Source organism: Rana temporaria, chromosome 3, assembly GCF_905171775.1.
Source record: "Rana temporaria chromosome 3, aRanTem1.1, whole genome shotgun sequence".
In the NCBI taxonomy this organism is placed as follows: domain Eukaryota; kingdom Metazoa; phylum Chordata; class Amphibia; order Anura; family Ranidae; genus Rana; species Rana temporaria.
The window spans coordinates 298,718,310-298,745,933 of record NC_053491.1 but is presented as its reverse complement, the minus strand read 5'-3'; the positions used below and the strand labels follow the sequence as shown (position 1 = coordinate 298,745,933).

At 43.8% G+C, this 27,624-nt stretch overlaps 1 protein-coding gene across 1 annotated transcript in view; it reads left to right on the top strand.

Moving 5' to 3' along the window:
- CAMLG (calcium modulating ligand) overlaps positions 1-27,414 on the top strand; it is an 86,299-nt gene extending 58,885 nt beyond the window's left edge. Inside the window, exons 3-4 of the mRNA XM_040344769.1 lie at positions 24,227-24,292; positions 26,160-27,414. Of these exons, the coding sequence (XP_040200703.1) occupies positions 24,227-24,292; positions 26,160-26,351 (258 nt within the window). The 3' untranslated portion in view covers positions 26,352-27,414. The remainder of the gene's footprint in view (positions 1-24,226; positions 24,293-26,159) is intronic.
- The last annotated feature ends 210 nt before the right edge of the window (positions 27,415-27,624 follow it).

Below are 27,624 nucleotides of genomic sequence, written 5' to 3'. Positions count from 1 at the left end.
ATATTAAATTGGCCCTTCGTACCAGTAAGGGTCAAATATCGGCTCTATCAGTCTTCTTTCAAAGACTGCTGGCATCTCATTCCGTAGTTCGGACTTTCATTCAGGGGGTACTGTGGGTCAATCCGCCAGTCAAGTCTCCCTTGTGCCCATGGGATCTGAATTTAGTATTGCAGAAGCAACCTTTTGAACCTATTCGCCAGATCCTGCTGATCCTTTTAAGCAGGAAATTGGCCTTTTTGATTGCTATCTCTTCAGCTAGAAGAGTATCTGAATTAGCAGCTCTTTTCTTGCAAAAAAAGCCTTATTTAATTTGTCACAAAGACAAAATTGTACTACGACCCCTCCTGCCTTTTTACCTAAGGTGGGTGTCGGCTTTTCATTTAAATCAGGACAAAAATTATTGCACTCTAGATCTAGTGAGAGCAGTAAAGGTGTATCTGCAGGCAGCCGCTTGGATACATACGCAAGACAGAAGTTTTTTTTGCCAGATGGTCCCCAGAGGGGACAAGCGGCATAAAAATCCACTATCTCCAGGTTGTATTTAACAAACAATTAAATAAGCCTATCGTTTAAAGAACAGAACTCCTTTTTTCTGTTAGGGCGCACTCTACCAGGGCGATAAGTGCTTCATGGGCAGTGCATCACCAGGCTTTGTTGGCCCAGATCTGTAAAGCTGCAATTTGGTCTTCAGTCCACACATTTTCCTTGTCTGTAGCGGCCTGCTTGTTCTGCGTCTCCCCACCCTTCATTGAGCATTGCTCTGGGATGTCCCATTATGTAATGAATGGCTCTGTGTCCCGTGGTGTACGATAAAGAAAACGGGATTTAAAAAAACGGCTTACCTGTAAAATCCTTTTTCTTGGAGTACACCACAGGACACAGAGGTCCCCCCCTTCTTATGGGAACCTTATTTCTTGCTACAAAACGTAGGTACTTCCCTGATGGGAGGAGTTATATGGAGAGGAACTGTCTTCAATTGTTTGTGCCAGTGTCCAATCACCGTTGGTGACCCTTAACCCATTATGTAATGAATGGCTCTGTGTCCCGTGATGTACTCCATGAAAAGGATTTCACAGGTAAGCGGTATTAAAAATCCTGTATTTTGGTAGCGCTTGATACAGTTGCTGACAGTTTAGGAGCTTTGTTTCCTGTGAATCCTACTAGTGTACCAGTAAATTTAGAGCCCAGAATGGCAAATCAAAGTTACACCAGTGAAGAGGCCTACACATTTCTGAGCATGACAGATAGTGAAGAGGAAGTCCCTCATCTGTCCGATTCGGGCTCAGAATATGATCCTGTAGTCGACAGTGGCTCCATGACAGATAGCTCTGATGACGGAGTTGTGGTCCCTGCCAAGGTCAGGCATACCCGACCCCATTCTTCTTCTGCTTTTGTTGAGGTGCAAGAACCGCAGGGCTCTCGTATAAAGCAGAGAAGTACTAGTGCCGCTCATCCTTCTGGTGAACTGGCAAGCACCAGCGGCCTAGTACACACTGGTCGTACATCCAGGCCTGCAGTATCACGTTTCGAGTCCCATAAGTGCAGTTAAAGGTGGCAAGCACAAGTAGTGTCCCGCAGCCACCAACAAGACAGACAGGCCTGTCGTGCTCATAGTGTCCATTCCTGCAAAATTTGCCAATCCTAATTGGGAGCCCACCACTTCTGCAGCACCCGTACTTCCCCCATTCACTGGCCAACCCGGAATTCAGGTGGAAATTGTTGCTTTTACGTCACTTTTTTTTAATAATCAAATTTTTTTTTTTTTATTAACTTCAACTTTCCATTCAGCATTGTACATTCTTATGTTCCATCGTTTACATAAAAGACACAAATGAACATTGCAGAAAAGAACTAGATACAAAATTGTCTTATCAAAAGAAAAATAAAAAAAAGGAGAAAAAAGAGAAAAAGGAAAGAATGAAAAAAAATAAATAAATAAGGGAACCTAAAATAAGATTAATGGCTCCCCCCCTCCCCCACACACACACACACACGCCATCCATGGCTGTGGTGGAGTATGTCTTCTCTGTCCCTACCCACTCCATTCCTTCTACTTAAATTGTGTGTTCTTCTACTGTGTCCTTCTATGCCACTTAGGCAAAGGGAAGGAGAAAAAAACCTTCCTACTTCAAAGAGGCCACTAATGCCCATGGTGTGTGTCTTTTTCTTTTTATGTGGAAAAATATATATATTTTGTAAGGGGTTAGCTTGGTAGCGGGGTGTGTGACCCCCTGGATGGGTTCACTACACACTGAATTTATACAGAAAGATGATTGAAAACAAAGATTTTGGTTTATACTTCCATCTTGCTAGAAACAAGTGCAAGCATCCAAACAGCATAAACAAAATCAAACATAAAATAAACCCTGGCCACTTGGGGCGTCTACCTTCACCACACAGGAACCTATCTATGGAGTCTGGCACAGCCTAGTGCTGGGCAGACACTGCTGGTCCTGCAGCAGAAAACAATAGTCTCTTTTTGATTTTTATCACAAAAATCAACAACACCTCACCTCTTCAGAAGTATTTCTGCTACTGCTCTCCTTCACTCAGAAAGCCTCAGGATGCAGCAATCAGTAGTAATCCTCTGGATTACTTATAGAGGCCTTAATTGCCTCATTCTGAACAGCTGAAGTTTTCCAACGCCCTTAAACCGTTCTGGCTACTTCTGCAGCCGACACCCGATAATAATTGGTGTATTGTCTAAACAAGGCAGAAATGTATCTCCCATCTGTGACAACACCCATAGATTTACCTGACTTCCTGTCACTAATATATATATATATATATATATAATACACACACACACATACACACACCCACACACACACACACACACACATATATATATATATATATATATATATATATATATATATATATATATATATATATATATATATAAAATGTGTATGTATATTTGTTCCTCGTGTTTGAATATTAATTGCCCGTAATTGTGTGTGGCAGCCCTTATGGCCTAATTCCTCAACTTGAATAACGGCAAACAAACTCAAGAAGTAGAGAAAAAAAATTATACCTTATGATAATAATATCTTCAGCTGTGTTTACATGCAAGCGGTCCTCCTAACCTACTTTTCCCCCAACTTTAAGTGACAAACCCATAATCCCCCACCCAAAAAAAAAAGAAGAAAAACCTGTAATGTCCTCTTGGTGACAGTGTACAGCCTCTATCCTAATTCTACTTTAAGTCCCTCCTCTCCTGTGTGTGCCCTACTCCTTATCCTCCACCCCCTTCCCATCCCTACCCTCTCTATTTCAACATGACTGAACTCCCTCTCTCTCTCCTAATTACTGGCAGACCTCTTACTCCACACTATCAAAGCCGTAAAAAAAAAGCTCTAAGGGAGGTCAATGAGAGAGAGGGAGGGAAAGAGAGAAAAAAGAAAAGAAAAGAAGAATTAAAGAAAAGAAACATAAATAAGTCAATCCTGGTCAAGGTTCATGGTTTGGCTCTTTATTCTTCTATAGCTAAAACCATAAGCAACTATACTGGGGTCCTTATGGGTCTGGGGTCCTTATGGGTCTGCTACGCCCCCTGCTTTCTTATTCCATGTCTCTTATCCTCAGCCCATTTCAGGTGCATACTGTATCCAGCCTGCCCATGTCTTCTCAAATTCCCCTTTTTTGTCCTTCACTACTTCAATCCACCTTTCGGCTTCCATTATCCGATTGACCGCCCTTTTCCAGTCTACTAGAGTTGGGCAGGCGATCTGTTTCCAAAATCTGGGGATTAATAATTTAGCTGCGTTCAGTAAGTGTGGTATAATACTCCTTCCTGTAGGCTTTAATGGAGCCGGGCGTTCCATGGAATAGGAAGCATAGGGGCATAAACTCCATAGGTGTAGGGGTCAACCTCTCAATTCACGGTACAATTGCTTCCCAGAATATTTTAATCCTGGGGCATTCCCACCACAAGTGGAGAAATGTACCCCTTTGCTCACACCCTCTCCAACACCGGGCATCTGCCGCTGGGTACATCTGATTTAACCTTACTTGTGTCCTATACCACCTTGTCATGAATTTATAGGCCATTACCTGAACATACGAACTTATAGATGTAAGATAAGTTGATTTAATCATTTTTTTCAATTTGTTCATCTGACAATTCCTTATTTATTTATTTCCCATTCCAAAGTATGGGGACTGTACTCTTTTGGGAGCCTAATATCAATCTGTACATCTGAGACAAAAGATGCCTAGCATCCCTCAAGCGCACACACTGGCCCTCAAACACTGTAATTGAGTTTAATGATCTCAGTAGGGGTTTCATCTTATTAGTGCAGTTTTTTAAAACAAATTTAATAAGTGCTAAAAAGAAAAGAACAACTATAAAGCTAAGTTGCAGTTTGTTCAGTTGGGAGCTGCAATTAACATGTAAACAATTGGTACAGAAAAACACATAAAAAGAAAAAAATAATCGCGCTACCCCCCTAACCATGTGATGTAAATATTATTTAAGGGAATTCAATCACCAAAATGATAAATACCAAAAACAGGCTAGTAATAAACTAATATGTGACTGATGGCGTATAGTAATATTAAAAAACGAATATGTCCAATGTTATAAAAGCATCAGTTACCATGTTTGCAAGCAGTCTCATGCCAGTTAATAAAATAAAATTATATTGGTGACCAATAAATGAAAAATGGAAAAAAACTAAATAATATAGTCCATAGGTGCTTGAATAGTTAAACGATAAATGCTGAACACCAGTGCTCTGTGCAGAAATCCAAAGGCTGACAAATTAATGTGTCCAAAAATGTGATGAATCCTCCACCAATCAGTAGAAATTGCTCCTTACCAACTTGCTATGATCCCTTATGACAGGGGATCACTGAAAGCATGTAATCAAAGTTCTCACTCCAACCACGCAGCTCAGACAAATCCAATCTTTAAGCAATAAATCTCATCCAATAATGGTCATAGGTCATCAGCATATTCACCCGACATGCAAGAGATAATGATGGCTCCACATAGCGCATTAAACGTATAAAAATATTTTTCTCTTATCGTCCATGGACGGACACCGCTCCTTAAGTCTTGACAAGTGGGTTATGTTCCCTGTTTACAGGAGAGGACTAGGCAGAAACATGTTAAATGGTTAAATACATGTTACATTAACAGAGTTGAACAGCCCCGCCCAGGGGGCGGTCCCTCCAGACATAACCCTCCTCACTGCAGCTTGCAGCCTCAGTTTCGTTCTGCCTAGCAAGGAGAAAGGACGTATGGCTCCCTTTTGGGCCCAGCGCCCTGAGGAGAAATTTTATTTTATTTTCACTTTTTCTTGAAGAATCTTCTTTCAACTGTCGGCTGAGTGACAGGCTGGATATTATAGATCCTTGTAGTCTGCTCAGTCCGACCAGCAAGCGTGGGCACACCTATGCAAAGAGGCTTGGTCTGCCACGCCGTACCCCATGACTCCTGGGGTGGCCAGTGAGCTTTGCTCCAAGGTCTACATATGACTGGGCTGTGGTGTTGCCTCACTCACAGTGGACCGTGCCGACGGCTACCTCCATTGCGGTTGTAGGTCTGTCAGGAATGCGTCAGCAAGTCCTCGCTCGGACGGGTAAGTACAGTCCCTCCCGCTTCGGTGGGTTGGTACGGCTGGGCATTCCTGGGGTTCGGGGGTCCTCCTTCTCTTCCCTTCCCCTGCTCTTTTCTCTCTGCTGCATTGCTAAAAACATTTTTTTTTTTTACATATACAACATGTATATTGTCAGGGGGGGGGGGCCTGCCGGGACTGTGTATCTGGCCTAAGTCTGTCTAAGGCTTTCCTGTGAGGGGCTTTGTCTTTTTGGAACATTTTAAGCCTTAAAAGGCTTTTGCTGTTTAAATGCAGCATTTTGCCGCCATCCTGCTGACGCTGGCGCCATTTTTTGGGTGGTTTTTCAATTGTATTGAAAACCCCATTGGCGGCCATTTTGTCGTAGCCGCACCACTGCGCAGGCTAAATTCCGGTCGGCCATTTTCCTGTGGCCGTGTTCTGAACGCTCGGCGGCCATCTTTGGATGGTCCTGGCCCCTAGTGCTGTATCCTACGGCGCACACGGGTCCCTTCGGCTGCCGCAAGTTACCTCACAGGTTCTTTTCTCCCCACACGCCGTGTGCTGCGGACGGATGGCAGCGCTGGGCAGTCCCCTCCCGAGGTGAGCCCCCTGGATAACCTGGTCAGTGCAGCAAGAGGTGAGATGCCCTGCATAGGGCCTGGGAGCGTCCGTTTTTTTGTGTATACATATACAACATGTGTATGTATTGCTAAACGTTGGAGTCTGTACCTGACTCTTCCCCAACATGCTGTCAGCAGATGCTTGGTGCCATGGGTGCTTTTTATTGTTGGTCCTGGACCTTTTGGTGCCAGGGTGGGGACTGCGGTCGGGTGGGGGTTAAGAGTGCCTCCTCCCCCCGTTAGCCCCTGGGGAATGCTCTGTCATGGAGCCTGGACCAGGTACCTGGGTCTGCAGGATAAGGCATTATTGGGTGCGCTTCTCACTGCTGCGAGGGACTCTCTTTAGCTGGATAGTGCAGCTGGGTTTCCGCTGAGGGCTCGGTCTTTTTTTTTTTTGCAAACCAGACCACTCTGTGTAGGTTTTTCCTCCTGTGCCCTCTTTTATTAATTCCTGACTGCGGAATGAGAAAAGCCGCTGAGGGCTTTTTGTAGTCCCTCACCGCCCCTTTTAGGAGAGCCCTTTCAAGAGGTGGGCCTCTTCTCCGGTGGTGGACCCTCCGGGGGTCATGTATAGGTGACCACCCCCCCATATTGCGGGAACCCCGCGTGTATGGATCTGTCTGTTAGATGATCTGAGGTACTGACCCGTTCCATGTCTACCATGCTGGGGTCTGCCTTATTGTACTATGCTGGGGTCCCAGTCGCGGAGTGAACATTTTTGCACCAGACAGTGGAGGAGCACCGACTCTCTCCTGAAGTTATTAGGCTAACTGCCCAGCTGGTCCAGTGCCTTGTTTATGTCTGGGGTTTTTCACTAGATGCCGCGCCCTTGGTATCCAGGGCTTCGGTCTTGGAGATGGTTGCCGCCTTCTCGGGTTGGAACGCTGGTCTGCTGGCTAGGCCTCTAACATACGCCCTGGCAGATTTACCCTTTATGGGTGGGAGACCCTTTGGGTCCTCGCTGGATGACATTATCAAGATGTCACTGGAGGGAAGAGCACTCGCCCTCCCTCTGACTTCCAGGGGGAAGGAGCCCCGCCGTCGGCCGGGTCCTTCCTTTTCCCACGCTAAAGTGGTATTTTTTGTCAGTCAGGGTCCGCGGGCGAACCCTCCCAGCGGAGGCTCAGCTGGGGGACTAAAACGTCCCTGGGTGCGTAAGCCGATAGCGCCGGCACCTGAACCCGCCAATGTATGTAGCTTCCCCTGCCCGTCTCTGGGGTGGAGGGTCGACTTTCTGTTCACAACTGGGTGAACCTCCCTGATCTCCGACCTGTGGGTCTGCAAAATGGTGTCTTTGGAGTTCTAGATAGGGTTCCTTCCGATCCACCAAACTGATTTCTTCCCTCGTGTCTCCCTCTCCCGGCTTGTCAGTCTGCCTTGGGGCAGTGTGGTACTTGCTAGGCTGCGGGGTAATTTTACCTTCCTGCAGGTCTAGAGGTGTGAGGGATTCTATCCATATCTGTTCCCAAAGATGGACAGGGTCTGTCCGATTTTGGGCCTCAGGGGCCTAAGATGCCTTGTGGTAGCTGCGCTCCATCTGGGGGACTTTCTGGCATCCTTGGACATCAGGATGCATACATGCATGTCCCACTTTGCGCGAGTCACGGAGGTTTCTGTGCCTCGCGATGGGGAGGCCCACTGTCTGTTGTGGCCCTTCCTTTTGATCTGGCGCCTGCACCACAGGTTTTCTCCAAGGTATCCTAACCTTGTTGGAACAGCGAGGCTTTGCCGTCATGGGCTACTTTGACAACTTTCTGACTCAGAGTTGGTGGTCGTGTCGTTAGCTTTTCAGACTCTCCGAGAAATCAGGTGGGCGTTAAACTTTTGGAGTCGGTTCTGGTTCCGACTCAGTTTTGGAGTAGGACTCCACGGTGGCGTAGGCTTTTTTCTTTCCCTGGAGAAATTGCAGACTCTTCAGTCTGCGGTGTAGGCATTGGCATCACGCAATCGGTTTTCTCTCCATTTGCATGCAGATCCTAGGTCTGTGGGTAGCCTCCTTCGAGGCGGTACCGTATGCCCAGTTCCACGCACGTGTTTTTTTCCAGGGGGAAATACTGTCCGAGTGGTACAAATCTCTTGTCTCTGAATCGTCAGGTTCAGGTGCGCCACCTAGTCCGCGTCTCCCTGAATTGGTGGCTGAGATCCCTGGTTCTTCGGTCTGGGAAATAGTCTCTTCCTTTTTGTGGACGTTGATTACGACTGACGCCAACCTTTCGTGTTGTGGGAGCCCCTGGGGGGTCCAGTCGGCCCAGAGTCGCTGGACTTGAGTGAACCTACGGCCACGCCTCCCTGTATGCGTCCGCTCTCGTCTGTCCTTAGTAACTACCCAGGGTCGGGCCTGGTTAGTACCTGGGTGGGGTTCCACCTGGGAATACCAGGTGCTGTAGACCCGGTCCTACCATTATTTGTCCTAGTACTTTAGGCAATCAGGCTATGCCTCTCCTCGTGATCAAGGAGGTTGCTAGGTCGTCCGATCTAGATTCAGCCTGACAACGCCACGGCCGTGACTTGGGTCTTCCATCAGGTATACCGACAGGCGGACTACTGGAGTCGCCTGATGCTGGCCCAGGACGACTGGTCTTGGTACTTGGAGTCAACTCCTTTGCAGGAGGTGAGTCTTGCAGGGCATAGATCTCCTAGCCGCTCGTCTCAGCCGCAAGGGTGTCAAAACTTGTGACCAGGTATGGTGGTCCTGTACAGTCGCGCCAGTCGCATTGGTGGCCCTGTGGGGTATGTATCAACGACATTGTTTTTCCTCCTTTGTAGTGGCCTCCCCGGCTGCTTCGCAGAGTGGAGGCTGGGGAATCCCAACGATTCTAACCGCTCCTGATTCGCCTTGGGGTCCTTGGTTCGCCGATATCGGGCGCCTTGTAACGGAGGTATCCTGGCGGTTGCCAGGGTGGGAGTTCCTTCTGTCCCTAGGCCACATACTTCCTCCTGTTGTACAGTCACTGACTTGCTCAACAGGGCTATTGGAAGCCAGACTTTAAGACACCGGGGTCTGTCCGACTCGGTCATCTCAATCATGCTGAGGGCACGGTGGTCTTCTTCCAGGGAATCTATCGTCGCATCTGGCGGGCTTACATCTCTTGATACGAAGAGATGGAGTGTCGTCCACGGACATACTCGGTGTCCAGGGTCCTGCTGTTTTTTACAGCCTGGAGTGGATCTAAAAATTGCTTAAAGCACTGTTTGGGGGCAGTGTTCTTCAGTGGCCTTTTTTTGCGGCCCGTTCCCTGGTGGGTACCTTTTTGTGCAGGGGGTTAGTCCTACACTTTCCCCTCTGGGCCCATCTCTTCCCCCATGAGTTTTGACTCTGGTGCTCTTGGTTCTTCAGGAACCTTTATTTTAGAAACGTCAGATTCTCTTGACAACTATCTCAGAAGGTGGCCCCTTTGGTGGCCTTTACATCTGTTAGAGGGGTTTCTTGGTTGGCGGCCTTGCCCTGCAAGCCGCCATGCTTGGCCCTCTGTAGGATTAGATGGGTGGTGCGCCCGCGACTTTCCCTTCTCCCGAAGGTGGTTTCGAACTTTCGCCAGGATAAGAACATTGTTCTTTCAATCCGTCTGTCCTCGACTGGCGCATCCTACGGAGGTTGCCTTTCATACTTTAGGCGCGGACTCACTGCGAGTGTACCAGCCTGCTACGGGTCAGCTTCGGAGATCTGACTCTTTTTTTGGGTCAGTGTCTGGTCACAAAAGGGGCCTGGTGGTCTACTCGACCACACCTCTTTTCGGTGGATCAGGCAGGCTGTCATACGGCCCTATGCTCTTAGGGGGCGGGCCCCCCTTGCCGGTCACGGCACTTTCGACCAGGGCAATGGTGCTTCCTGGGTCTTTTTTCGACTGCATGCGTCGGTATCACGGGTGTGCGAGGTGGCGACTTACTTGTCGTTCACGCTTTTCCCAGAATTACGTGGTTGCTGTGAGTACATCTTATGATGTTCCTTCGGCCGCTAGTTTTTACATGCGACTTTTTATGACTGCACCTCCTCCGTAGAGGAGCTCTGCTTGTTTTTGGGTGAAGCTAAGTGTAACGGCCAATGAAACTATTCTGCTTACAAAGGACTGCATGACTTGTTACAATTGGATTTACCACATTATATTCTGAGCTCAAAGGGGTTAATTGTAGAAGGAGCTCTTTTCACTGCTAATGCTAATTGACTCTCGGTTGTGTATTACCAGTTAACAGCCTCCTGCCAGGTGTATGCTAATGGATCATCTGTGAGTGTGTATTGTTCTAATGGTTAATTGAATTCTATTGAGAAAGGAATGTGCCCGGCCAGTCATGTTAAGTGGATCACGGTGCCGGAACGTCTAGAGACTGATTGATTCAAAGGAGATGTCATTATTTCAAAGTATCTGTGTGAAGGGGGGGGGGGCGCGATTGTCATTGGTCCTGTAACAGTTTGTAAGCACATTTAAGCTAGGTGAAAATGTCCCATTTAAAAACAGTCTTGTTTGACCCTTCAAACGCCAGCCTCGATCTCGTTCTTGAAAGGGGGACTCTCTCTCTCTCTCTCTCTCTCTGGATCTCGTGGATGGGGGATACCGCGGTACTTGCATATCCGCAGCTTGCCAGGGAAAAGGACATCTCCAACGCTGATACCCCTCTCACTACCAGTGGGTAGCCGTTACACTAAGATTGGTTTTACTGATGTATTTCCCACCCCCTCGTTTTAACACTGCTTGGGGACGTCCCACTTGTCAAGACTTAAGGAGCTGTGTCCGTCCATGGACGATAAGAGAAAATAGCCATTTTTTGTACTCACCGTAAAATCCTTTTCTCTGACGTCCATGGACGGACACAGCTCCCACCCCTCCTTTTTTAGGTTTGTACTGCTTGTTACGAACTGAGGCTGCATGCTGCAGTGAGGAGGGTTATGTCTGGAGGGGACCCGTCCCCTGGGCGGGGCTGTTTACTCTGTTAATGTAACATGTATTTAACTTTTTAACATGTTTTCTGCCTAGTCCTCTCCTGTAAACAGGGAACATAACCCCACTTGTCAAGACTAAGGAGCTGTGTCAGACAAAAGGATTTTACGGTGGATACCAAAAAATCCTATTATTAAATAAATTTGATATTGCACTTACAATGTTGCAGAAAGAAATGGGCCCTTATAATCTGGTGTGCCGGCCGGTACACAAAATCCAGACACCTGTCCTATGGCGGAATTGTATGAGCTTGAGGTGACATCAGTGCACCACTCCGCCCTCCGTCCGTTTCGTAATAACTTACTTTGTCCAGGGCACGTAACCAGGTCTGGATAGGTTGCTAGGGTTTCCCGCGGGGCGAATTTACCATATGTGCTATCTCTATCCTGAGGTACATAGCTGGGTAAAAGTATTGATTTTTCAAAATTAATTAATTTTAAAATTGGACAGATACCCATATCTGTCCATCTTCCTGCATACGAGCCTGTTAAGGATGGTCTGTGGTGTTGAAAGGTAGAATAATGTCCTCAGCATAGGCCGATACTTTGTGTTCCACATCCCCAATACATGTCCCTGATATCTCCCCATTACTTCTAATCTTACAAAGAAATGGCTCTATTATTAAAGCAAATATTAATGGTGAAATTGGGCAGCCCTGTCCTTGTTTCGTATTTTTAAGATAGTCCGATACTGTGCCATTTGCTTTAACCCTTGCTCTTGGATCTGCATAAAGGGCCATTACCCATCCCATCATGCGGTCCCCCAGGCCCACCCCCCTCCAGATTTCACTCATAAAGCCCCAATTCACCCCAAGGCTTTTTCAGCATCCATTGATAGTACGATCTTTGGGTCTTTCTTTGGCCTGTATTGCATCCAATGAAGAAGGTGAAGTGCCCGGATAGTGTTATTCCTTGCCTCATGTCCTTTCATAAAACATGTCTGGTCTGGGTGAACTAAATCCCCTATATGTTCTTTTAACGGTCACCACCGTTTACGACCTTCCATCCCATCCACGACAGCTTATCGACACTCCAACCAACAAGACCCGATCCATAAGAATTCCCCCCAGACACGAGACACAAAGCTCTGTGCTTCTGGTTTCAAATGTAATGATACTTTAATGGTTTCTTCTCAGCTTTTTATACAGTACAAGGCATTAAAGCAACAATGAGATCTCCACCCCCCTAATCACACACTAAGGCTAATTGCTAAACATTCCTTAATTAACAGCATAACAACAAAACCCCTTCACCCACTGAGTTCCCTAGGCAGACGTTTCGTCTCCGCATACAGCTCGACACCTATTCACACCTCTGAGCATCAACAGGCTGTAGACAGTGTTATCACATAAACAGTATTTAGCATGCATAATTAGAGTTCTGGGAGCAGACCTGGGTTAACACCTTTACACAAGGACAATGGAATGTCTTCCAGGAGCCCTGACTCAATTAGCATGTCACTAGTCAGGGCTAAGCATAGAATGAGTCACTATTGACTGGTTGGGCCAACATCTTGCAGTATCTCAAAATCCTGCAATACGAACTATCAGTGATGTCCTATCTCATGTAATAAAGGAATTATGATTCACTTGCCACCCCATGCCCAAAAGGCACAGGGTGGACTCAGACCCAAGAGTTATCAGTGACGCTGACACAGGAGTATCCCCCATCCTCACAAAGTAATCGCAGAGCTAGGATTTTGGCCAGTTTAGTATCCGAGTTGAGCAGAGAAATAGGACTGTAATTGGCACAGTTCTGAGAGTCTTTCCCTTATATTGGAAGTACAGTAATGTAAGCCAATGGGGCTTCTGGAGGAAACGGATTAGTTGCATTAATTGTGTTTAAAATAATTGCACATCGCTTTTATCAGCTCAGAGGAAATTTTTTTATAATAAGTATTTGTCAATCCGTCTGGACCAGGACTTTTTCCTGTCTGCTATTGCTCTGCTCAACTCCTCTACTGTAATTGGGGTGTTCCATTTCTGCTGTAATTGTCTCCATAGGGTGGGCATTAATGACTCCCTGATATAATCTTGTATCTCTTCCCTTCTTTGTCCTCCCTATCCTCTATTTGTGAAGTCTCAGATGTCTGGATATTATATAGTGTTTTATAGAATCTGTGAAATTCTGTTGCTATGGCCACTCCATTCCACTATCTTTTTGTTTCGCATTAATAGGTTAGGGCATGTCTAGACTCTTGTTGCTTTTTAAGTTGTTTAGCAGTATCCCGCCCGCATTTGCTCCCTTGCTCATAGAACCTAGGGCAAAGTATCTACATTTATTATAAAATTTCAATCTAAACATTGTGCGAGTTCTGCTTGAATGTTCAGTAATTGTTGGATATCTAAGGGATCAAGATTTTATTTATGTTTAATCTCCAGTGCTTTAATTTTCTCTAACGCTGTCATTTCTTCTTTCTTTTCTTTCTTTCTTTCTTTGGGAGCCATAAGCTATTAGTTTCTCCTCTTATGACAGTTTTATGGGCCTCCCACACTGCCTGGTCTGACACCTCACCTGGTGTATTCCTCTCAAAATAATCCCTTATTTCAACTGCCAGTTCATCGGCTATCTTTTTATTGTCTAATATTGATTCGTTCAGTCTCTAAGTCCATTCTATATAACCTGCCTGGATCGGGAGAGTGTTAACGTTATTGGAGCATGATCTGAAATAGTTATGAACTCCATAGTGCAATTTCTGACCTTTTTAAATAAAATTGATCTACCATGAATACATCAATACGTGAATACATTTTGTGTTTTAGAATAACTATAGTTCTTTACCCCATCATGCATTACCCGCCAGCTGTCGACCAAGTGTTGGGTGCATAGAAGTTGTTTTAAATGTTTTAGCGCTATAAAGGACACATAGAGACACACTGAATCCACAGGTCTCAAACCCCACAACCCCCCCCCCCGCACTGGACTGACATTCAGCAGCTAATTAGTGCGGTGGAGCAGTCCTGCCAGCAAGCGGTAGATGACTTAAGAGAAGACACACAGGTGCTGGGGCATAGGGTGGGAAGTGTGGAAGAGTCAGGAGGTAATGGTACAGGCAGTGGCAGAGGTTCAAGACTCTATTAAAGACAATAAGAATGCCCTAAACTCATATAAAGTCCAATTAGATGATTATGAGAATAGAGACAGAAGGCAGTATTTTGAACGACTTGCAGACGAGTGTTTGGTATTTTGGGGAGTCCGAGATAAAGGGCATTTGCATAGTCAAGTCTGGAGTTGATAATTATTCCCACCACGACTGCTAAGTCTTCTTTTGGGATAAAGGGAATGAGTCTGCGTAGTAGGCGCAGCAGATGGTGGGATCCGCTGACTACTGACCCTATTTGTGCATCCATTGTCATGTAGGTGTCGAAAATGACTCTGAGACTTTTGACTTTGGTGCTAGGGGTGATGGTTTTACCCAAAATGGGTGGGGGTGTCCATGTTGTTGCGGGTTGATTCTTTTGCTTGGCGTGAAACAGGAGAAGTTCTGTTTTTGAGCCGTTGAGTTTAAGAAATGAACTCTGTCAATGACGTGAGGTGGTGTGTTTTGGACCGGGTGGTCTATAGCAGAGCAGTACGTGAACGGTGTCCTGGGGATTTGTTTGCAGTTGCAGAGTGAGGGTTTCCAGGAATGGAAGTGAGTTCTGAAGGTCTGGTTTAGTGATCGAGAGGTGAGTCTTGTGGATCACCGCTAGGCCTCCGCCTCCGCCTCTTTGCCCCACTCTGTTTTCTGTTAGAATGCGATAATTCCACCAATTCTCCTAGAATGGTGTTACAGTCCGCGGTTAACCAGCTTTCTGTAATGAAGAGGCATTCTAGATCGTGTTGGAGGATGAAATCATGGATTTCATGTCGGTGTTTTACTGCCGATCTTGTGTTGACCAAAGCGCATGATATGTGCTTTGGCTGGGAAGTGCAATGTGTAATTTTTAACTGTTGATCGACGATCGATTCCTAACAGTTGCTCATTTCTTAAAGCTTTTATGGTGAAGGCTGGTAATATAAAAGGGTTACCCGAAGCAATTCAGATATCCAAACTAGTCTCAGTAGTTCAAAAAGTATTTGGTCAGATTTTGGGTGCCTCTGCACCTGAACGTATCGAGCTAGATCGGATACATCGCGTTCCCACATATACCACTCAAAATATGGAGAAACCCAGGGATGTTATATGTAGAGTACATAAAGGAAATTTCCCTTGATTGTACGAACTTATCACTGTACCCCGATTTAACCTGCAGGACCATGTAGTAACGCCGAGCGATCCGTCCTCTGTTGGAAGCCCTGCACTCTAAGGGGGTTAACTATGGCTAGGGTTTTTCGTTTAGTTTGACGGCCTCTAGGAATGGCAGAACAGCAACTTTACGTACTAAAGAAGATTTGCAGTTCTTTGTTGAAACACTGGACCTCCCATTAGTAGACTTTATCGATTAGAGGACACCTAAAGCAGGGATCTACACAGAAATCGATAAGGGAGGCATTGACCCGCATAAAAGATTAGAGGCCTAATGGACGGTTCACCGAATAAGGAAGAGGAGCTTTCTTAATTTTTATAAAAGCTCCTAAAAAGGGTGTGGGGTGTTTTTTTGTGTTTGTTTTTTTTTCTCTTCCTTAGGCCCCTTGCACACTGGGGCGTTTTTTCATGCGGTACAGCGCTAAAAATAGCGCTGCTATACCGCATGAAAAATCATGCCCTGCAGTGTTCAATGTGAAAGCCCGAAGGCTTTCACATTGAAGCGGTGCGCTAGCAGGAGCGCACCAAAAGTCCTGCTAGCCGCATCTTTACCGCGGTATAGGAGCGGTGTGTTCACCGCTCCTATACCGTGCCTTCCCATTGAAATCAATGGGAAAGCGCGGTAATACCGCCCGCAACGCGGGCGATATTAACCCCTTTTCGCCCGCTAGCGGGGGTTAAAACCTCACCGCTAGCGCCCGAATATCGCGGTAAATACGACAGTATAGCCGCGCTACAAATAGCGCGGCTATACCGTCACCGCGGCTGCACGCCTCAGTGTGAAAGCAGCCTTATTCTCTTCCTCTCCCTTGGTGTGGGGCGGTATGGGACTAAAATCTAAGTGAACAGATATAAGGGGTGAAAGGGGCCGCACTCCCTGGTATATGTTATAAGTGTTATATGGAAATATGTAGTGCTAATATATATATATATGAAAGTTCTGGAAATAACCCACATCTAAAAGATGACAAACCAAATCTACATATACAGTGCCTTGCGAAAGTATTCGGCCCCCTTGAACTTTGCGACCTTTTGCCACATTTTCAGGCTTCAAACATAAGATATAAAACTGTAATTTTTTTTGGAAGAATCAACAAGTGGGACACAATCATGAAGTGGAACGTAATTTATTGGATATTTCAAACTTTTTTAACAAATAAAAAACTGAAAAATTGGGCGTGCAAAATTATTCAGCCCCTTTACTTTCAGTGCAGCAAACTCTCTCCAGAAGTTCAGCGAGGATCTCTGAATGATCCAATGTTGACCTAAATGACTAATGATGATAAATAGAATCCACCTGTGTGTAATCAAGTCTCCGTATAAATGCACCTGCACTGTGATAGTCTCAGAGGTCTGTTTAAAGTGCAGAGAGCATCATGAAGAACAAGGAACACACCAGGCAAATCGGAGATACTGTTGTGGAAAAGTTTAAAGCCGGATTTGGATACAAAAAGATTTCCCAAGCTTTAAACATCCCAAGGAGCACTGTGCAAGCGATAATATTGAATCGGAAGGAGTATCAGACCATTGCAAATCTACGAAGACCTGGCCGTCCCTCTAAACTTTCATCTCATACAAGGAGAAGACTGATCAGAGATGCAGCCAAGAGGCCCATGATCACTCTGGATGAACTGCAGAGATCTACAGCTGAGGTGGGAGACTCTGTCCATAGGACAACAATCGGTCGTATAGTGCACAAATCTGGCCTTTATGGAAGAGTGGCAAGAAGAAAGCCATTTCTTAAAGATATCCATAAAAAGTGTCATTTAAAGTTTGCCACAAGCCACCTGGGAGACACACCAAACATGTGGAAGAAGGTTCCCTGGTCAGATGAAACCAAAATCGAACTTTTTGGCAACAATGCAAAACGTTATGTTTGGCGTAAAAGCAACACAGCTCATCACCCTGAACACACCATCCCCACTGTCAAACATGGTGGTGGCAGCATCATGGTTTGGGCCTGCTTTTCTTCAGCAGGGACAGGGAAGATGGTTAAAATTGATGGGAAGATGGATGGAGCCAAATACAGGACCATTCTGGAAGAAAACCTGATGGAGTCTGCAAAAGACCTGAGACTGGGACGGAGATTTGTCTTCCAACAACAATGATCCAAAACATAAAGCAAAATCTACAATGGAATGGTTCACAAATAAACATATCCAGGTGTTAGAATGGCCAAGTCAAAGTCCAGACCTGAATCCAATCGAGAATCTGTGGAAAGAACTGAAAACTGATGTTCACAAACACTCTCCATCCAACCTTACTGAGCTCGAGCTGTTTTGCAAGGAGGAATGGGCAAAAATTTCAGTCTCTCGATGTGCAAAAATGATAGAGACATACCCCAAGCGATAGCCCCCAAGCGACAGCTGTAATCGCAGCAAAAGGTGGCGCTACAAAGTATTAACTTAAGGGGGCTGAATAATTTTGCACGCCCAATTTTTCAGTTTTTTATTTGTTAAAGTTTGAAATATCCAATATATTTCGATCCACTTCATGATTGTGTCCCATTTGTTGATTCTTCAAAAAAAAATAGTTTTTATAGCTTTATGTTTGAAGCCTGAAATGTGGCAAAAGCTCGCAAAGTTCAAGGGGGCCGAATACTTTCGCAAGGCACTGTATTAATACATGACTAAATTTTAAAGTGTCACCACGTGACCTTACTAAACATTAGTGTGCCAACATATAGTAAAGGCTTGCAAATAATAATGAATTGTACAAGGTCGCTTCCTATTTGTTAAAGGTACAATATATAGCCAGCGATATACGTTTGCTGCAATTTATGCACCAAATATTGGGACAAGTAATTTTCTTGCTAAAATGTTGAAGATGCTGGAGAAATTTAGGGAAGGTTGTTTGATTCTGGGTGGAATTTCAATATTGTGTTGGACCCAAGTCTGGATACAACCTCAGGGAAAACATCTTTATCCTTTAGAGCTCTAAAACATTTAAAACTGCTTTTACGTCACTTTTTTTTATTTGCTGTTTTTCACAGACCATCTCTATAGATCTATTGTGGACCAAAGTAATTTGTATGCTGGCCAATTCATTTGCCATAATCCCCAGTCCTCCAATTATGGTTTCCGAATTTAAGACCTTTCTGGGCCTATGCCTCGACATGGGCATAGGCATAATCGCACTGTACAAATGCAGCTGATCGCTTTGCCTGGAGTCTTGAATTCCAGCAGAAAATAAACATGTTTTTAACTGCAGCAGAACATCCGTCCGTGTGAAAGGGGCCTTAAAATGTATTTAACCACTTGGGATCCGCCTGCCGTCAATTGACTGCTACAGCGCGGATCCCAAAAGCCAACAGGACGTCAATTGACGTCCGCCCTTGGACACAGCCAATTACAGATCTCCGCGAACAGCCAATCAGAGTGGCCGTTTGCGATGCGATCTGTGCGGCCAATGAGAGATGATCTCCTATGTAAACATATGAGATCATCTCTCATTGTCGTTTTACACAGAGACAGCGGTGCTGTCTCTGGAGAGGAGACCGATCTGTGTCTCTTGTACATAGAGACACAGATCAGTCACCCCCCCCTCCACCTACAGTTAGAACACTTTGTAGGAAACATATTTAACCCCTTCCTCACCCCCTAGTGTTAACCCCTTCAATGCCAGTCACATTTATACTGTAATTAGTGCATATTTATAGCACTGATCGCAGTATAAATGTGAATGGCGCCAAAAATGTGTCCGATGTGTCCGCCATAACGTCGCAGTCCCAATAAAAATCGCAGATCGCCGCCATTTCTAGTAAAAAAAAAAAAAAAAAATAATAATTCTGTCCCCTATTTTGTAAGCGCTATAACTTTTGCGCAAACCAGTCGCTTATTGCGTTATTTAAAAAAAAAAAAAAAAAAAATGTAGAAGAATACGTATCGGCCTAAACTGAGAAAAAAAATGTTTTGTTTTTTTTTTTTAAATTGGGATATTTATTATAGCAAGAAGTAAAAAATATTGTATTTTTTTAAAAATTTTCGCACTTTTTTGTTTATAGCGCAAAAAATAAAAACCGCACAGGCGATCAAATACCACCAAAATAAAGCTCTACTTGTGGGGAAAAAAGGACGTCAATTTTGTTTGGGAGCCACGTCGCACGACCGCGCAATTGTTAGTTAAAGCGACGCAGTGCCGAAAGCTGAAATTTCACCTGGGCAGGAGGGGGGTATATGTGCCCAGTAAGCAAGTGGTTAATAAAGATGTTGCGCAACACAACCATCCTGTGTATATCCTTTTCCCTTCTAGGACGCTGTTACATGAGAGCTTCTTAAGGATAACCTTTGGCTCTTAGGCTGTATGCAATCATTTTCTTAATTTAAAGTAGTCAACATTTCGAGATGAGATTACAATAAGGGCGCCTTTGAGAGAGGAGTGTGTTCTGTTTTGGAGGGTGATCACCTTTTTACATAAAGATTTTGGATAATTGTTCATTTTATAAACATTTTTTTTTTCACATTTGGATACTGGCGTTATTTTTTATATTTGTGCACTGCAGCAATATTTTTACATTGTTTGATTATAATTTTGGTTCATTGTTTGTTTTTTTGACGGTATATGGATGGAGGAAAGTTTAGTGATATTTTATTTATTAAAATATATATAAAAAAATCTTATTGAGATGAATTTGGTATTATATTTACTTATAATATACCTATTGTGAGGATGGGACCCTGTGTTGTGGGAGAAATGGCTGCTTTATGCCAAATTCTGGAGAGAAACACACGTTAATGGGTCAGCTGTGTTTTGGGCTTTTTAAGTCTGACCTGAACAGCATTCAGGGCTTCACCCTACAGATCGGAGGTCTGTTCCTGGGAGCCAGGTGAGCTCCCATATCTCTGAGAGAAGAGAGAGGCTGCATGAAAAACGCACCTACCATTGGAGTCTGATCCCCCAATCTTACACGATCTACATTTATAATTTGGCGAGGTGGATTAATGGGATTATATATATACATACATACATACATACATACATACGGGGGGGGCAGTTCAAGCAAGGTTCTTGCCATTGTCCAATCACCTGAAGGTGGCGGCATATAACCTATGGTCTAAGAATCAATTCCTTTACTGTACTTCAATATTTGAAGTATACAGGTACTGTACATACAAATTCATATTTTCCTTTTGATAATACAAAATCACATCCATTAATGTTTACCAATAAATTAGGACCTAGTTTGTCCTGAATAAAACAAGGTATAATTTTCCTGAATTCACTAAGTAGTTAAAAAGATATGTACCGTATTTTCCGGCGTATAAGACGACTCGGCGTATAAGACGACCCCCTAATTTTCCAGCTAAAATGTTGGTTTTGGGATATACTCACCGTATAAGACTACCCCCTTTCCTACTAGTCATGCCTCGCCTCACGGTGCCACCATTACATGCCAGACTGTGCCCCATTACATGGCCAGACTGTGCCCCATTACATGGCCAGACTGTGCCCCATTACATGGCCAGACTGTGCCCCATTACATGGCCAGACTGTGCCCCATTACATGGCCAGACTGTGCCCCATTACATGGCCAGACTGTGCCCCATTACATGACCAGACCGTGCCCCATTACATGACCAGACCGTGCCCCATTACATGACCAGACTGTGCCCCATTACATGCCAGACCTGCCCCATTACATGCCAGACCTGCCCCATTACATGACCAGACCGTGCCCCATTACATGACCAGACCGTGCCCCATTACATGACCAGACCGTGCCCTTACCTTATCCCATGCGAATCGCGGCCGTGTAACCTAACATCTTACCTTACCAGAATCGCGGCCGTACGATTTTTCATAAGCCGTGCCTCCGACGTCTTCTGTTCCGTGATTGGCGGAACATTCAGCTTCCCAGGAGGCACTGTGTTCAGTGTTCGCCTATCACGGAGGCCCTCTCGTCCGAGGACGAGAGGGCCTCCGTGATAGGTGGACACTAAACACAGGACGAGAGACCCTCCGTGATAGGCGGACACTGAACACAGTGCCTCCTGGGAAGCTGATTGTTTCCGCCTATCACGGAACAGAAGACGTCGGAGGCGCGGCTTTTGAAAAATCGTACGGCCGCGATTCTGGTAAGGTAAGATGTTAGGTTACCGTTGTATAAGACGACCCCCAACTTTTAAGAAGATTTTAAGGGGTTAGAAAGTCGTCTTATACGCCGGAAAATACGGTACAGTTTTTAACATGTCAAACTTACAAAACAGATTTGATTTGTTTTGACCTTTGTCCTTAAGGCCTGGTTCACACCTATGCATTTTATTGCTTTTTGCGGATTTGCACTACAGAAATGTTAAATGGACTGTCGTGTAAATCTGCAAAATGCAAAAAGCGCTAAAAATGCATAGGTTGTGAACCAGGCCTAATGCCGCGTACACACGATCATTTTTAAAATGTAAAAAACAAAGTTTTTTTAAAATTTTTTATTTAAAATGATCATGTGTGGGCTTCACAGCATTTTTCGGGTTCTGAAAAACGTAAAAAAAAAAAATTCGAACATGCTCTATTTTTTTAACGACGTTTTAAACTGTCGTTTTTCGGGTTGTAAAAAATGATCGTGTGTGGGCTTTAATGACGTGAAAAACCAGCGCATGCTCAGAAGCAAGTTATGAGATGGGAGCGCTCCTTCTGGTAAAACTACCGTTGGTAATGGAGTAAGCACATTCATCACGCTGTAACAGACAGAAAAGCGCCAATCGTCTTCTACAAACACAAAATCAGCAAAAGCAGCCCCAAGGGTGGCATCATCCTAATGGAACTTCCCCTTTATAGTGCCGTCGTACGTGTTGCTAGAGCAACTTCACTATCATGTGTAGGCAACATCGTTTTAATGATGAAGTTGAATTTTTTTTTTTTTCTAGAGGCCGAAAAATTATCGTGTGTATGCGGCATAAGGGATTAATCAGAATTTTTCAAAAACATTAAAACAGTGTAAACTACTTTGGTACCTTTATGCATTGTAGTAAGCCCAACATCTTGATTCCTGAAAATGATCATACACCGTGCCACCACTAACTAACCATACTAATTTAAATACATGGTTGTTAACCATCAATCAAAGGTAATAACAAGGCAAGTCGGTTCTGGGAGTTCTGTTCCACCAGTTTTGTCTTGGTTTGAACTGTTCCTATTACTTGCCTTATAATGTCTGACTTTTTGGTGTGGTGAGTGTTATTTTTTTTACTTTATTAGGATCTGCCATTCCTTTTACCTTTTGGATCATTATATGGCTTTTATTTCATAGTGTGGAATGTACATTTTATATTTACATATAACCTTTTGAAGAAGCTCATTGTGTTCCTTTATTAAAGCGGAGTTCCAACCAGAATTAGCATTTTTTAAATGCATGTCCTTTCATCCTGCGTTTTTTATAATATAAATCCGGTTACTTACTATTTTACAATCCACCGCTGATCCGCATAGATATTCAAAAAAGATAGTTTATAAAACTATGTCTACACCGTTGTCATTTTGCTTGTGGGTATTGTGAAGCCTACAAGCACTTACTTCCTGGAAGTCTTGGATGGGGAGTGATAATTGGACAGCGCACTGCATCCTGGGAAATTATGACACACATTTCCCAGGAGCATTAGAGGGAGATGATGTCAGAATCCTAGGTGGATTCAAAGGCAGATTTCGTGGGACCGCATAGCAACAGGCATTTCCAGATGAGTAAAAAAAAAAAATATTTTTATTTTTTTACTTTTTTAGGTCTAATGAGCACAATAATGAAAAAAAATTTTTGGGATGGAAACTCCACTTTAAGCGGGAAATGCCAATACCTACTATTGCAGTATATTTCACTTTACAAAATCACAGTGGTGCTTTAACCACTTAAGCCCCGGACCTTTAGGCAGCTAAATGCCCAGGCCCGGTTTTGCGATTCGGCACTGCGTCGCTTTAACAGACAATTGCGCGGTCGTGCGACGTGGCTCCCAAACAAAATTGGCATCCTTTTTTTCCCACAAATAGAGCTTTCTTTTGGTGGTATTTGATTACCTCTGCGGTTTTTATTTTTTGCGCTATAAACAAAAATAGAGCGACAATTTTGAAAAAAATGCAATATTTTTTACTTGTTGCTATAATAAATATCCCCCAAAAACATATATAAATTTTTTTTTTCCTCAGTTTAGGCCGATACGTATTCTTCTACCTATTTTTGGTAAAAAAAAATCGCAATAAGCGTTTATCGATTGGTTTGCGCAAAATTTATAGCGTTTACAAAATAGGGGATAGTTTTTATTGCATTTTTATAAATTTTTTTTTTTACTACTATTGGCGGCGATGAGCGTTTTTTTATCGTGACTGCGACATTATGGCGGACACTTCGGACAATTTTGACACATTTTTGGGACCATTGTCATTTTCACAGCAAAAAATGCATTTAAATTGCATTGTTGTGAAAATTGACAGTTGCAGTTTGGGAGTTAACCACAGGGGGCACTGTAGGAGTTAGGGTTCACCTAGTGTGTGTTTACAACTGTAGGGGGGTGTGGCTGTAGGACTGACGTCATTGATCGAGTCTCCCTTATAAAAAGGATCACTCGATCGATACGCCGCCACAGTGAAGCATGGGGAAGCCGTGTTTACATACGGCTCTCCCCGTTCTTCAGCTCCGGGGAGCGATCGTGACGGAGCGGCTATAAACGAATAGCCCCGCCGTCGTCCCGGATCGCTCCCAGAGGGAATCCGCCCGCCACACGCAGCGGAGGGGGTCCCGATCGGACCCCCCACCCGCTAGAAGGCAAGGACGTGTATATATACGTCCTTCTGCCTGTACGTGCCATTCTGTGGACGTAAATAGTCGTGCGGCGGGCGTTAAGGGGTTAATCATCTCTTTTAATTGGCTCTGACTTTTTTTTTTTTTTTTTTTTTACAGTCAATATTTGCTCCATTCCTCACATTGCAACTTGCATTCATGGGACTGTCCAAATATTTTCCAAAGGTAAGTTTCTTTTATATTGCTTTGTATTAATGTACGTGCCCTGGGAAAAGTATTCGTACCCCCTGAAATGTTCTACATTTTGTCATGTTACAACCAAAAACTAAAATGTATTTTTATTGTTATTTTTTGTGTTTGACCAACACCAAGTGGCACATAATTGTGAAGTTAAAGGAAAATGATAAATGGTTTTCAATTCTTTTTTTTTTTTACAAATATCTGAAAAGTGTGGCGTGCGTTTTATATTCAGCCCCCTTTACCCTGATACCCCTAACTAAAATCTAGTGGAACCGATTGCCTTCAGAAGTCACCTAATTAGTAAATATAGTCCACCTGTGTGTAATTTAACCACTTCCGTACCGCACATAGTCATATGACGTCCACAGAGGGGATCTCCCATCCCGGGTCGATGTAATTTGACATCCTGGATTTTGTGCGGTGATATCTGAATGATGCCTGCAGCTAGAGGTTTCACCACTTGATCGTTCTTATAGGTGGCGGGAGGGGACATCCCTCCCCCTCCCGCCACCATCTGGTGCTTCTCCGGGCTCTCTCGTGCCATCGGGGGCCCGAAGAAAGAATCGCCCAGCGCTAGATAGGAAGCGTAGAGATTACTGGTGACCAGATGGTCACCAGTCATCTCTATGACCGTCGGAGGCCCGGGCGCGATGTGATGACGTCACGCCCGGCTACCCGGAAGTAAACAAAGCTGCAATCGTTAGAGCGTGTGCAACAATTCTAGCACTAGACCACCTTTAACTCTAAACCGGTAACCTGTAAAATTTAGATGGATATTTTTAAGTAACGAAGTTTGACGCAACTTTAAAGCGTGACATGTTAGGTAGCTATTTACTCGGTGTAACAGCTTTCATATTTTACTAAAAAATTGGGCTAACTCTACTGTTTTTTTTTTTTTATTCATGAAACCATCTTTTTCCCCCGAAAAAAGGCGTTTGAAAAATTATTGCGCAAATACCATGGAAGATAAAAAGTTGCAATGACGGCAATTTTATTCCCTAGGGTGTCTGCTAAAAAAATATATATATAATGTTTGGGGTTCTGAGTAATTTTCTAGCAAAAGAATGATGATTTGTACATGTAGGAGAGAAGTGCCAGAATAGGCCCGTTTATGGAGGTGGGTATAAAAGCCCTGTATTGAAGGAGTTCATATCAGAATAAATACAGCTGTTCTGTGAAGCCCTCAAAGGTTTCTTAGTAGGGGTGCAACGGATCAAAAAACTCACGGATCAGATCGATCCTCGGATCAGGAGTCACGGATCGGATCATTTTCGGATCAGCAACATTGCCCCCACATTAGTAATACTAGCCAGTAGTTTAACATTGCCCCCACATAGTAATAATAGCCAGTAGTTTAACATTGCCCCCACATGACATTAGTAATAATAGCCAGTAGTATAACATTGCCCCCACATTAGTAATAATAAATTCAAGGTACATCTATAGCCACTCAGTAGTATAACATTGCCCCCACATATTAGTAATAATAGCCAGTAGTTTTTGCATTGCCCAACAATCATGATTCAACTCACTGTACTTGCAGTCTCGCAGATGCATTCAAAATAGATTGCGACGCACGCTCTGGTAGGAAAAGCAGAGGGGTGATGACGTCAGCGCGCACCGCCGCCGGGTGTACCAAGATGGCCGACCGCTCCAGAGCTAGGCCGAAGCCGCGGTCTTTCCTAAGGCCACGGCGGGGGTGCGCTCCGCGGATCGCAGTCTGTGCCGATCCGAACAGGTCGACCCGTTCGGATCGGTCACGATCCGTTGCACCCCTAGTAGAAAGGGATTACAGCTTCATGGTATGTCAGATGCTAATTGTAAGCATTTAATTTTTTATTTTATTTTTTAGGGGGAGAAAAAAACGAAGACCACTGTCCTCACTGCTGCACTTTTATTGTCTGGGATTCCATCTGAGGTGATCAGTCGCTCCCTGGATACATACAGCAAGATGGCAGATGTTTTTACAGACCTCTGTGTTTACTTCTTCACCTTTATTTTTTGTCATGAATTACTTTCTTTTCTTGGCTCAGAAGACCCATGACTGTTCATTGTTCCTTAGACTATGAATCTTTCTGGCCTTACTGCCTGATTGTTAGTAACTTGCCAGAAGATCTAGATCATAAGCTACATAGCTATTTTAAGTCCAAAACTAGGAGAGACGCTATGGTGCCTAAATCAATTATTTAGCCTAATGTTGGGAAATTTTCTGTTTAATATGTCTTGTAACCGTTTTTATTGGTTCGTTAATACAACAGCCATGTACTGGAAATTCTTGTTCAACATATCACTATCCTATCAAAAGGGAAATACAATAATACCCCAGCTCCTACCATACATTGATGCAATGTCCTTTATATTGTTCTATCGTCATTTTCAAGTTTGTTTATGGGATGATTTTTTTTTTTTATGTTTAATGCAGGTTCACATGAGTTTAAAACAACTTCAGCCAATATTTTTTGGGGGGATAAATTTGGGAACAGTGTAGAGACATAGTCAGGATTTTATCAGTTTGTGCATCTATTCGGGAGACTTCACTTCTTGTCAGGACACAAAACAAACATTTTAATAGCAAGGAAAGTTTACATTTGACAAATTTGTGTTACTGTCTGTGCCTTTCTGTCCCTGTGACATTGGTACATTTGACTTGTTCAGGCATCACAGGAACAGGAATTGATGGAGGATCTACCCAGGAAGCACATGAACTGCAAAAAAAGTTGAAGTCCAGCTTTAGAATGCATGAGCAGCCATGTTCACTAAAATACAATTTCCCAGAGTTTGTAGAAAAAGCTGTTTTTTTTTTTTTTTTTTTTTTTTTTTTTTTACAGCAGCATCCATGTCTAACAACTTGGTTATCCTGAATGTAAACACTTCTAAAAAAAGAAAAACAGAGAAGCAGTAGTAATTTGCTTAAGAAAATATTCCTTTAAATTATTCTACTTTTTAACGATCATGTACCTAAATTCAGCATATATGAATGTGTATGATTTGTAGAAGCAATGTTCATGAGCATGATGTTGTTATAAGTGAATGTACATGTTCTGGGTAATTATTTTTCATGAAACAAATATAATATTTAAGAAGTACCAAAGGCAACCTTTAAAACAGATGGTGTTTGCAGATATGTATTTTTTTTTCTTCAGATGTTCCATGAATATGTCTGTATTCATTTCATGTGTGTGAACATCCAGCCACGAGAGAATAGTTGATTTTTTGGAGGTGATTTTATCTCAAGTATTAGTATCAGTCATTAGTACTGACTGTTGGTGGAAATACTATGGTTTCCCATAAAAGGCATGGGTCATGCTGAGAGTAAT